The 13,225-nt window shown below is 38.1% G+C and overlaps 1 protein-coding gene across 1 annotated transcript; it reads right to left on the bottom strand.

The window, feature by feature from the left end:
• Nucleotides 1–10,411: 10,411 nt before the first annotated feature.
• On the bottom strand, nt 10,412–12,740 carry LOC112160377 (ribonuclease P protein subunit p25-like protein). The gene has a single exon (XM_024294849.2). It carries the CDS (start codon nt 11,769–11,771, stop codon nt 10,950–10,952), a length of 822 nt encoding a protein of 273 aa, XP_024150617.1. The 5' UTR covers nt 11,772–12,740; the 3' UTR covers nt 10,412–10,949.
• Between the last annotated feature and the right edge of the window lie 485 nt (nt 12,741–13,225).

The following is a 13,225-nucleotide window of genomic DNA, read 5'->3' as shown; positions in this document are numbered from 1 at the left end:
CTGGGGAGAAAAAACTCATGTAGACATAGCCCAGCGACGTGCAGTCAGGGGAGGCAGGCAAAACATATCTTAAAATGCATAAACAAAAATAATGAATATACTTTTTTTAATAATAATTAATTATTAGTTTTTAGACATGCCTATTCTATGAATACTTTTTTCTCTATGGGTTTTCAACATTTCTTTGGTAGAAAAGTAGCTAATGTGCACATTTCCTGTTCAAATACACGAGAAAGCGGCAGGTGAGGCACCAGCAGCCCGTGCCTACCCTCTGCCCAGGCAGCGACAGACACACAGACTGGAGTTTCAGCTGCACTTTACTAATTCAGTCTTTTAAGCATCATAAAAAGATACTTTATTTTTTAATACTTAATTTCCGTATTTATCGCCAACTGTCTGATTACACCAATGCCAGTTTGTGACTCATTTAGTCTGTTTCATCCTCTTAAAATCTGCATTAGAAATACTATAGGTGAGGCCTGCAGTACATCTACCTCAAGGTAGAGGGCGCTGGTGAGCTTGGTCAATGTGACTGCGGCTAAAGAGTAGTGGATTTAGTGGTAGCAAGTCAGGTGCTGCCATCCAGTTATTCTTTAATATTGTTAAGCACCATTTTCTAACTAGAGGATTATGTTTTTAAACCCCTAAACTCAAGAATTTGTTTAGACACGTCACTGGCAGTGATGGACAGAAAACCTTTAAAACTGAGGAAGGAAAAGGAAGACTTCTACAAACAGGTTACCCCTGTGTTTCTTCAGAAGAAGCGGCGTCCGGACTTCATTTATAAGTAAAAGTAAGTCAATAATAAAAATTTTATTGAAATTGTTTAATGGAATGAAATTACAAGTGTTGTCAATCAAATAGTGAACAAGCTACTCTCATATGTTTGTAAATCTGACTGATGACGTCAGTGCCTCACCAGCCGTGAACCTCACCGCACGTCGCTGATGTAAACGTACATGAATTTTGAAGGCATTACATTAATTTTTTTCTACTATTAATAGCGGCAAAAATATTTTTTCATTTGTTAGGGTGTGCTTGTGAAAAATTTCTTGTTTAACAGAGGGGTTGCGAAACTGCACCAGAAAAACTTAATTGTGACAGAGACATGGGGACGGAATATCACTGTAAGATTACTAGGAATTTTACTGGAAGACTAAGAGAGATTTACTGGAAGATTACACCAGCTACATATACAGGATAAATAGATAAAGAAATAGATAAAGAGACCAGTCAGACAGGATAAAATAAAAGCATGACCATATAACAGCTTAGGGTTATCCTTCGAAGACATGGTGTGATCACTGCACTGATGTAATATTGATCCAATCCTTTAGTGCTATCCAAGGCATGTTTACGTTGGAAGTGGGGTCATCTGGACCCCACAAGACACCACGCTTTATCTTCTCTGATGTCCGTGGCAGACATGAAATCCACCTTTGTCCACCTTTGTCAAGGGAGGGATCCCACATCAATATTAAGGTAGGGTCATCTGGACCCCAGAAGAAAGCATAAGGGTTAATGGGATAATTTTTGCTCCTTTCCTCATCAACCAACTCTGGACTTTATTTGAGGTTTATTTCCTTCATGTATGTCAGAAAAATGCCACAAGAGCAGAATCATGGCCAGTGAGTAAAAACAAAATATAACATGATAAGCTTACTTTTTTTTTCGAAACGTTCACTGAGACCAAAAAACTAAAATAACTTCTGTAAAAAAAAGGACACCAACTTAGTAGATGACTATTTTATTCAGAAAAATAAGAAATTGTTTGGCTGCTAGCGGAATGCATCAATACTTTACAGTAAATTAAACAAATGTCCAGTCAGCCATGTGAATAATGACGATTTTGTTTGATCTATTTGTCAAACTGTGGAGACTCATTTAAATGTGTGAGAGTTGTGTTTCCATTTCCATGCCCCACCAAGGTTGATGCTCTGACTAAATGGTTTGGTTAATTCAAATGGAAACAATGACAGCTGGGATTCCCCGCTCTCACAGCAGGAGGATTAGCAGAATAATATCCGTACAGTTGTGATTACTTTATTGAAGCAGTAGGGCGCTCCAATCAGAGCTGAATCGCTCTCGTCATTATGGACAACATGCCGAATCTCAGTGGGTCGACCAACAAAGTAAGGTTTCACGTCTTCCCTCCGAAATGAACTGAAATCCATTTGTGGCCTTGCCTGATGCTCCCTCATCAGCACCAGACTAATTCCAATTTGCGCCATTCAGTCAATACTCATTAAACAGAATATTTCAAGTTTGAGAGAATGTAAATGAGGAGGCTGCAGCGTGGAACCAGGAGCTCTGCTTCATAATAGTTTCCACTCAGTTGGAAGATGAGATGTATCTTTATGTGGAAGCTTCCTGTTAAGAATCAGCACAACCAACCAATAGGGAAAAGTACACACATTTTAAAAAACATTGAAAGGTTTTATGGGATATCATTTACTTTTTACTTGTTTCATTTAAAAGCTACAGACATTCCATAAAGATATAATATGAGACCTACTTAAAAGAAAATTATGTCATGTTCTTGTGGCATTTATCTCATGATGGATGACATATATAGACAAAATTGAGATTAAAAGTGTGTTCCTTAGTATTGTTTTATTCAAATCATTGTGAATAAGGAGCAAACAAAAAATTCATTTTATTGTTATTAATGTCCTTATGTTATCTTTTGCTTATTTCTAACTTGTATAATTTTGACTAACTATATTTTTATGGAGAGTAAAATATTGAAATGTATTTAAGGTTTAAGTTAATTTTATTCATAGTAATGTTAAAAAGTTAAATTTTTAAAGTTTTAAAATGTTAGTTTTACTGTGTTCATTTGTAAGTTAAGATGAGATTAATGTACTTGTTTAACTTTGATTGAGAAAATAAAAATTCTGACATGAAAAACATTCGGTAAAATGTTTCCCTTTTAATGCTATGAAAGATTTTTGATCATCAAACCAAAAATCTTTCACAGCATCAGAAGAGAAACCTTTTCTCTGAACTCAACAACCGTAAATAAGAAAATGTTACATTTTATCATTAGACCAGCTTTAATTAAATGCTCTTTAACTCACATTAAACAGAATAAATAGTGTCTTCCTAGCTGCACATTGTAATTTTACAAATTTGTTGTGTTCTCTTCATATTTAATTTTGGTGTGACATAACTTACACACCCCGTGACTTTTATCCAATTGACCCTCCACACAATGAAAGCCAAAATGCTTCCAAACAGTCATTTTAAGTGAAGTCAGGGCCGGTCAGATGATGACATCTGGAACGTCAGCCATGTTTGTGTGCTCTTCAGTGAAAAACATTTCACGTTTCATTCCGGTTGTTACTTTTACTTTAAATCATATACATTTCTGTCAGGAAATGCTGGTGGAGAGCCCATATGCAAGAGACCAGGTTTGGTGACAGGAAGTTAAAACATTTAATAAAGTACCAAAACATGAAAAAACCCATGGAGACCCCAAAATGGTGACGGAACAGAACAGATGACCTGACAAGGAAGAACTGAAAACCAGAAACTTAAATAGACTGAGAAATTAAGATAGCCGTGAATCATGACAAGACTGTGACTGAAGGACAATTCAAAAGAACATGATCAAAACTCATATCATAACTGACAAAGAACAAACCAAAGTCCACAGTCCTCATAATTTTTCAATAATCGATTATTTACAATTCATGAAACAATTCAGAATTATTTATGGATCATTACTGGACAATTCCGTCATTGCTCTCCATTTTTGTACATCGATAATGTTAGGTTGGGGTTGTGAGGCGCTGTAAGAAAGTGGGAGAAGTGTTAATGAAAGGATGATGGGGAATTAGAACAGGCTCACTCCATACTAAAAGTGTCACCCAAAACTCAGAGGCGAATTTCTAATGAACTCCTGCTGCTCTGCAGAAACTATGTCCTACTAAAACAATACTTTTTGGGATTTTGGCTAAAAAAGGCATAATTAAAAGACAATTGGGATTGTAATGATTGGAGTGGGGCTTCAAGTAATGAACATTTTGCTCATAGATTACACCCAGTTTAAGTCCAAAAACCCACTGAGACCCCCACTGATCAGGTGTGGCAATTACACTAAGTAGATATCAGTATTGGCAATCTCTAGATAGTTGAAGTAAGTGAGAATAATACAACTCCCAAAAATGTGGTTGTTAGTACAGCTCTGCACTGCAAAAACAACACAGAAAACTATAACTGCCTGTCTGCGTAAATACAAAAACACACTTGGCATACAAAACAAGAATATTGTAAGCAGCAAACCAAGCGAGCAAATGTTTCACTTGTGCTGCTCTTGTTTTTCTGCAAATGTGGCAGGGCGTATTACAGCCAAACATGCTTTCTCTGCTCTCGTCTGTCTAAAGAACATGGTTCCAGGAGACTTCTGCAAATATAAACTTGTGTGGCCCTGTTCTTTTTGGAGACTTTTTCCTTCTGGCAGTTTTCCAAACAAGCCAAAATAGTTTTTTTTTTTTTTTCTTATCCCAAAAACTGAGAGCGTCACAAAAGTTGAACACACATCCATTCTGACACAAAAGCACACACATTCATCAGTTTTTGCTTCCTATGTTGGACATTTAGTGTTTATTTAGCTAATCCCACAATAGCAGCTCAGCACTTTAAGGAATACAAACACAGGAAGGGCAACCTCCTCAAGGTTAAGTCATAATAGAAATGAAAGATGATTTAAATGATGTGGAATGGTTGCTGTTGTTGCCAGATGAGCTTTTAATGCTTCGTTTAAATGCAAGCTCCATCGATAGACATATGGTGCTTATATATGCAAAGCTTTGCAGAAAAGGTGATGAGAGATTTACACAAATTGACTGGCAAACAGCTCAAATCATAAGAGACTTCCATCCCTTTATTAAAGAAATATGCTGAGTTGTGAAAATGAACGGCAAATCAATAACAGGGATATCATCAGAACTTGTGGAGCAGAGAATAAGATAAATGCATTTCTGATCAAGGCTCTGTCATGAATGGTGAAATGTTGACTTAATGAGGCTGATTTAAGAAGGTTTAATCATGTTTTGTGGATAGTGTATGCAGCATTTCGGGCCTTGGAAGCAGCATACAGGCCTGACTGGTGACCTTCGTGAGTTGACTCAGCCCCCTTTTGTAATACCTCTTCTACAGCCAACCACTGACTATGCAGACCCTAAGACTCCATCAGGTAATAAAGCTGTTAAGGCTCTTGCCTGCCCTCGGAGATTTAAAACTTGAATCCCTGAGAATTCAACAGGAATTTGTGCAAAGGCGCATATCTAAGTCTGATTTGTCTTTGAAGGACATTACTAAAAACAAACCCCCATTTGTGTACCAAGCAGATCTCATTTGGGACCATGGAGAGATGCTGCTCCCCCCAAAACTGTGGAATAATTTACGACCCCTCTCGGATGGGATGTTAACCAGGAACCCACATCAGGTTAGCAAAGAAACAGACATTCTGTTGGTCCATTTTGTTCCCATCTCACCAAAATCAAAAACCCTGATTCGTTTTTAAGACCTATTTTCTGCAGCGTGGAAGTTAGCTCTTCTAATTTTCCCATCAGACCTTTGTTTACACTCTCTTGCTATAGCTTACAACATCTCACAATTAAGCCAACATTAGTTCAGCAAAAAAAAAAAGTGAGCATTGTTAGAGCTATCCCACTCTACAGGTTTGAGCCAGATGTCAGTTCAGACGGGAAATGAAAACGTTATTGGATCTATTTGTCTGCAAGTGGAGGCTACAGAACTGGAGCAAAGACAGGAGACATGGCAGCTGCTGCATCGCAAATCCAAACTTTTTCAAACATCCGGTTTTCATCTGCTCCTGATCCAACATCATTTGAATACAAAAATATTCAGAAATTCATTTTACTCCTAAATTATTTTATACATGTCCCCCATTATAAACAAAATACCACAATAACATATTAACAACATCAAAAATACATTAACTTTTTGGTCAGTTTTACTCTTTTTTTAATTTGTTTTTTAATAATGTGAAATTTCAGGAAAAATCTATTATCAGGCCTTCTCTAAAAGACACAAAAATATTTCTTTAGTGTCTTATTAATTGCACTCAGTTCAAACAAGAATGTTATATAGCACCCAAAAAACTCCACCAAAGTATGCTCACTGCTTCAGCTCTGCACAAGACACCACAGAAGCATTTTTTTCCATGTTTTGTTGATTTTAAAACATGTTGGTACACTTTCATTTGCTTAAAAACTTAAAAATCTCTCAAATTTATGATGGAGAAAAAAAAATTATGTGTCTTTGTTTGCCTGTATTCCTGCTTTCTGTCCATCTTTTCAAGTGAAAAGCTGGTGGAGCCAACCCAGTTTTTATGGAAAAGTATCTTTGCTGCATGCACAAAGTAAAATTCAGTCACGCCTGCTGAATGTGGGAGTCCTTCTCTTTTAAAACATAAAACTTGATAAGGAAAGTATTTCAGCAAAACCTACTGTGCTTTACTGCTGATTGCACCATTATTTACAGACAAAAAAGACGTTTGTAATTGATGAGGTGGTGGTAGCTGCTGAAAGCTCCTATGAAGAAAAGAGAACGTTGTCTTAAAAGAAATAGTTTTGTCTGATTGTCTTTTACTGGTTAAGTTTAAGCACAATCAAAAGGAGTTGGCTTCACTTTACCTTTTATTTAGACAGCTGGAGACCTTCATGGGGAATAAGAAAAAAAGGATAAATGAGCAGAAACCCTTTTCAAAGCGAAGCTTCTGTAGATAAGTTTTCATTTTTGTTTGTATAAAATAGAGTCGGTTACTCTGATTTGCACATGAGCCAATGATGACTTTTATTTGTTGTACAAAGTCACACTGAAGATAATAAGATCCGCTTTTCTGCTGCTGCTACAAAAAAAAAACAAAAAAAAACATAGTTGGTCCCAGTGCTTTACCATGTTTATCTGTGCAGTGGATGTGTGCACAGGCTGCTAACCCTTGTGCAGTTTTTTTTTTAAATATATTTCATGACAAACAACAAAGCACATTAATTTTAAGTCAGATGTAGGCAATAATGTTGATTAAACTAAATTAAAACACTTCATTTAATTTCTTTATTTAAACACTTTTAATTAAAAATGTAATGATTATTTCTTTATTTAGTTTTTGCACAGAAAAAAAATGAAATCAAGAAATATGATAAGAATTCTGCACACATCATTGAAGCTTTAAATATAGTTAAACTACTTTAATAAAATAAAAAAAAAATCTACAAAATAAAAGCATGTCTTTATGCTTACATTTACATAGTAAAATTTCCATTAATGATTTATGATTTAGATAATGCATATTGACAAAATGTCTTCAAGTTACATTTATATCAGGGATATCTCACTATATGCTTTTTTGAGGTTGACTCTGATCTGCTTTTATCACTAGAGGGCAGCAGTCAGTCGCTGTAGGGCAGGAGAATGTCTTAACCTTTTACACAACCTTTAAATGAATAAAAATAAAACAGATCAAGCATAACTTTTTCTCTCACAGACGGGACAAATGTCTGCAATACAACCCAAAATATGTGTTCATTTTGGAGCTTGAGAAAAGCCTTTAAGCACGTGTCATTTCACATCAGTGCCCTTTCAAATTCAATGCAGCTGCCTAGAAGTATTGTACATTTTTCCAGAATAATAACCACTGAGAAATGATTGTTTGTTTTTTAAATGCTCGTTTTTCCAAGTAACTCACTTGCAATAAGACGCTTTGTCTGTTGTGGCCTTTGGGAGAAAAAAAAAATACTTGAGTTTTCAAACTATTTTTTTTCTGCTTGGGATTCTGGCTGCCAGTCCTCAGTGTTTATTATCTGTTCTTACAGCCTCGACTTTAGCCTAGCAATTACATCCTCAGCTGCACTGATTAGTCCAACATGGAGGCATTTCTTAAAAAATGGGCTTGAAGAGACATTTTCCAACACTTACCAGGGAGTAGCTGGGGCACAAGCTTGTTCATTTAGATAGACCACAGACAGTCAAATGGCAATACGATGCCGTCAATGGCTGCTTAAGAATTCGTTTAACCTCTTGTGCACACGAGAAACAAAGGAGCGTTCAGAGAGGCATTAATTTAATTTATTTTAACACAGACACACAATAGAAGTGCCTCCTGTCATTTTAATAGGTGGTTCTTTAACGTATTCGCTCAATGGTCAATGGCAATATTTCCACCCCTCTTTGGTTAACTGCATAACCTTCTATTCTGTGAGCAATCACATAATCAATCACTGTCCCATTGCTTGACAAGGCAGACAAAGGGAGTGTATGAGTGAGGAAAAACCTTTCGCCCTGTCGGAACAAGTAAGAGGAATGTCGGCTTCACAGGCCTAACACCAACCGAAAACATAGGCTTGGTAAATATTCAATTTAAAGGATTCCCAGATAAGGAGAGTTGAAAAATTGAGGCAGCACCCATTCTTCTAGATAAGAGAAGACGGAGCCATCTGGAGGCTGGGAGATAGCAAACTCCCACACCATCCCGGAGACCTCACTCTCATCTGCTGCAGCGGCAGAGAAGGGAAAATAGAGTGCCAACACTTTCATTATGGTAACTTCAAAATGAATTTATTCACATTCAAAGCAGGCAGTCAGCTAGTTTTTGGCTTTGGTAAACAGCATGTTATTGCTGTGTCCACTGTCGCAAGTTCCCAAATAATGTTATCCAGTTTAATATTCAGAGTATTTTTTAAAAACTAATGACAAACACTTGATTAAGCCCTTGTTTAATTCAAAAGAGAAGGTATGTTCGGCTCTAAATTTATATGTCCTCAAAGAACAAAAACAGTACTTTATTAGTGACTTTAGATGTATTAAAATAAAAGAGATCCTAGTCCCACTTTGACTGCATTTTATAAACACACACTGTCTGAATAACCTTGTCCACATTCCTTTATTGCAGCTAGTTGACTCCTTTACCAACCCATTTCATGCCAGCCGCATTGGATTTAGTTCTGGAATAATGATTTTGTCAGTATGTTTTATCTGTTCTCTCATTCGGGTACGCCTGCCGTTACCCTTAATTACCCTTCTGCATTTCACACTTGGCCCTGAATTCTTAATGCACGATAACAGATGCAGGTCGATTTGAAATTTACTTGTAGCATCATTATCTTCTTGACCTGCACCGACTGCATACCGACTGTCCCAAAGGCTCTTCTGTGAGAGCTTTACCTCGGAGATAACAACAACATTAAACGATAACCTTCCAGCGGTCCGAGGACACGCGGTTTTGCCTCATATGTGCAGGACTGCAGCACAAACAGATTCGATCGTGGCGAATCGGCAAAGCTCTGATCCACATAATGGGTTAGAGAGAGAGGTTAAACCCTGAAAAAATGACTGTTTAGGGGTTGGTGATCACTTTATGCTAAATTATCCATAAACTCGCTATAAAAGTACAATTTTACAGTCAGTGCAATTGGAATCAAATCTTATATTTCATCATTTGAGATAAAAAAAAAATACTTTGTCATTTTTGCACAAAATATTATTTTAAGATTAGCAACACATTAAAGATTCAGTTAAACAAGCGTATTAGAATTTTTCAAAGAAATATTTTTGGTTCAGTTGTATTTTTTTAAATTAAAAACTTTCTTTTTTTAAATACAATTTGATGTAGTTTCCGTCAGCAGAGAGAAGTTACAACACTAAGAAATGTAAATGGAGTGAAAGAAAGTAGAAAAAAAGACTTTACTATTTAATTTTGGCAAAGTTATCTTTAATTCTAACTTACGTTTGTCATGTATTTGCCTTGTCTAAGTTATCTAAAAAAAATGTGGCATCATGTTCCATCAGTGCATCTGTTAAGTTTAAAGTACAAGATATTTAATTTAAATAACCTACTGTTGATGACATATTTCTCTTATGACCCACAGAGCGTTCAAATTTGACAAATATGGTTATTTGATTTATATTGTGATACATATTGTTATCGTACAATATGAAAAAAAAAAATATTGGAGTATAAAAAATGCTATCTCGCCCAGACCTAAAGTTAAATAAAAGATTCACAGTTTTGCTTTTTAGACCTGATTCTATGTTACTTTGCATGATAAATACAGTAATGTGGAAGTAAGAACAGATCTGAACTGCATAGACCTAAAGGCAAAAATGGGAAGGATTGCATTTTTTCCTTGGTTTCATATTTTGCAGGAACAGTGCACAGAGGGCAAATCCTGTCAAACCCAGTTTTAATCCTTTTCTCCACTCTGTTGTGTGATGTTATATTGTTATCGTAATGATAATCTGTGCCTGTATTTCTCCCCTTGGCATTTCTATCAGGCTGCGTTGGTTTGGTCCCTTATCAACAGCTTTGTCATTAAATCAGCTTTTTCTACAGACAAATTTCACCGCTGTTATTCCTATCAATAGATCAGCACACTGTGATTTCTTTTTCTTTTTTGTTCCATCAGAGCTCTGCAGATCCAGTGGTGTGTGAGTCGAAGAGATTAAATACAAAAGAAATTTCCATTGGAAAAAGAAAATGGTTTATTTGATTTTTCTTTATTTTATGTGCCAGTTATTAATAATAAACATAAACTTAAAAGGTTTTGCATCAGTGGATTCAAGCAGTTTTTTATTTAAAGTTGTTAAATGAATAGTTCAAAATAAGAATAACTGCAATTAAAAAAAAGCTTGTGCAACACATTTTCTTTCAAAGCTTTCTTTTGTTCTTGTCATGGAGAAAAATAAAACATTATTTTGTGGAATCAATCACAGTTTGGTCCATGAAAGAAATCATGAAAGATGTCCTGTAAATGCTTTATATACACAGAGGAAAGCAGTTCAGACCCAGTTAAACTGACCCCTGGAGGCTTGAATTGGTACTCAGTTCTTCTTGGAAAGCTCTGTTCTGACTGTGTTAATGTTCTGATTGTCTCAGCGTTGTGCAGGAGAGGAATGAACTCTAGCGATTCCATCCTGTCCAGTCAGTGAGGAGGCAGGACCGAGACGCCTTCCCCCAAACACAGTCTCTTACAGTGAGAGAAACTGCTGTATGGCAAAGGTCCAAGAGGTCTCTTACATGTTGTTTGTGCAGCTTCAGCACCCGTGCCCTCCCACAAAGCGCTGACAGCTTCTGGAGGCTGATAGCCTGGTTCCTGGGGATCCAGCGGGTCTTTAGAAAGAAGGATGCTGATTGAAGGTACTGTCCTGTGCAGTGTCATTTCGGATGTGCCCCCTTCAGCACTTTCCCACACTTCTTTTACCACTTTGTACCGCAGCTTGGTCAGCTGGTGCAGGCGTCCCACCTTCCGTTTCATGATCTCGGCGCAGGTGATGGTCTTGGTGACGGCTCGACCCGATCCAGTGAAGACCACCTGCCGAAGCCCAGCACCGCTGACACCTCCCTCACTCCCTCCTTTCTCCCCCTGCATCCTTGCCATAGCAAATCCCATTAAGTTGCGTATCTTGCTCCCCTCCTTCACTCGCATCTCCAGCACTCCAGGAGGCAAACCGGGGAACGGGGATGGACTGTCCTCCTCGGTGCGGCAAACTTTCCTGAATCCTTCTTGCCCCAGTTTAGGAGCTGGAGGAAGTACTGGTTGGGGTGAAGGTTTCAGCAGGTTTAAATCATTGTTGACCAGTGCTGGCTGCATTACAGCGTTTGTATGTGCTTGGTTGATGGGAAACATCCCATGGTTGATTCCTTTCTCAATTGATCTGTTTACGTCGTGCACTAGTTGGGGCTTGACATTGTTAAAGGTCAGGCACTGGTTCTGGCCACCGACCACTCCACACCCTGTGAACATTTCTGCAGTCCTCCCGAACCTCACCACAGAGTTACTCCAGAAACTCGCTCTTCCCACATTAAATACAACATAACAGGATTTTTTTTTTCCTTTTACGTTTGCCGCTTTCCGTTTCCTCCAGTCAATAGCTGCAAAGTTTCAAGACTTCAAGAAGAAATTTGACTGACTCCCCAGGAAGCACTATCAACAAAGTCTTTAATGTCCCCTTTTAGAAAAAGCTGGAGAAATAAGATAAACGCCTGGCTGGTGAATTCAGAGCACTGTGGGGACTTTCCAAAAGATTCTTTAAAGAACTTCTCATTTTCATACCAAAGTGTTCTAGAGAGAGATAAAAAAAAGTCCAAAAAAAGAAAAAAACTAAATTATCTTCTTTCCTTCCTTTTGTTTATTTCAGATTGGAGTTTTATCTTAAAGCTGCAAAGAGTGCCTCTTTGAAAAAACTTTTTTCTAACTACAAAAAAAGATACTGAAAGCTGAAATTAGGACCCCACCTTTTTCTCAGTCCATTTTTCTGCTTGACTGATCGTCTCACCTTCAGCCCAAAACTGACCTCTTGAATTGATCAGCTGTTAAGTTCCACCTCCTCAGACTTCTTTACTCCAGCTCAAGTTGGTGTGGATCTCCTGTCTTTACGCTCCTTCTAGCATCCGCTGCGGCCGAGGCCAGGTCTGCAGGGGGGTCTGCGACCGGGGTGCCGTCCCTAGAGTTCAGTGTTGTCTTCAGTGATGCTCTGGGAAGCCTGTTCTCTTTCTCACAAAGAGACATAAGGGACAGGAGCTGCCTCACAAATGCTCACAGGAGGAGTGTCTGTATAGTTGAGGGGGAGCATGAGGGAAAGAGGAGACGGCCCTCTTAAAGGCACAGGTCCTTTCATCTTTTGGACGAACGCCCTCCCCTCTGCAAGTGACGCCTGCCATCGGAGGGAACCGAGCAGGCTGCCGTGTCCCTTTAAAACCTAGAACGTAGATCCCCGGCAACTTTGTCAATCTCTTTAGAGGACGTTCAGGCGTTCAGTGTACATGACTGATTAAACCAGAGTTCTGAAATAGAGACCCAGTCAAGCTTTAAAAATGCATTTTCAGCTATAAAACAATGAATTAAATTAGCTCGGTTGTAATTGAAAACATCCTTCAAAGTGCTACAGAAAGTCAGCAGCATTAAATTGCACTGTGCTTAGCCTTTATCCAGTTAGATGTTTGTGACCGTTCCCATTTACATAATGCAGCATTAATAGCCCCATTGTAGAAGCAATCAAGTGGTGAATGTCTGTCTGAACGCACGGATCGCTGAAGTGCTGGAAGCCCTTGTGATCAAGGACACAAGGACCACAAAATCCACAGAAGCATGACTTCCATGTCCAAGGTGCTGTAATGGTAACCGCCTTTATTAGTCTGGCTTGTCGGTGCAGGTGTGCAGACGGGGTTGACAGGTGGGGTAATAAGCATCATAATGGG

The sequence above is a fragment of the Oryzias melastigma genome, linkage group LG3 (genome assembly GCF_002922805.2).
Source record: "Oryzias melastigma strain HK-1 linkage group LG3, ASM292280v2, whole genome shotgun sequence".
Classification (NCBI taxonomy): domain Eukaryota; kingdom Metazoa; phylum Chordata; class Actinopteri; order Beloniformes; family Adrianichthyidae; genus Oryzias; species Oryzias melastigma.
Note: the sequence above shows the minus strand (reverse complement) of the source record. Positions and strands in the feature narration are given on the sequence as shown.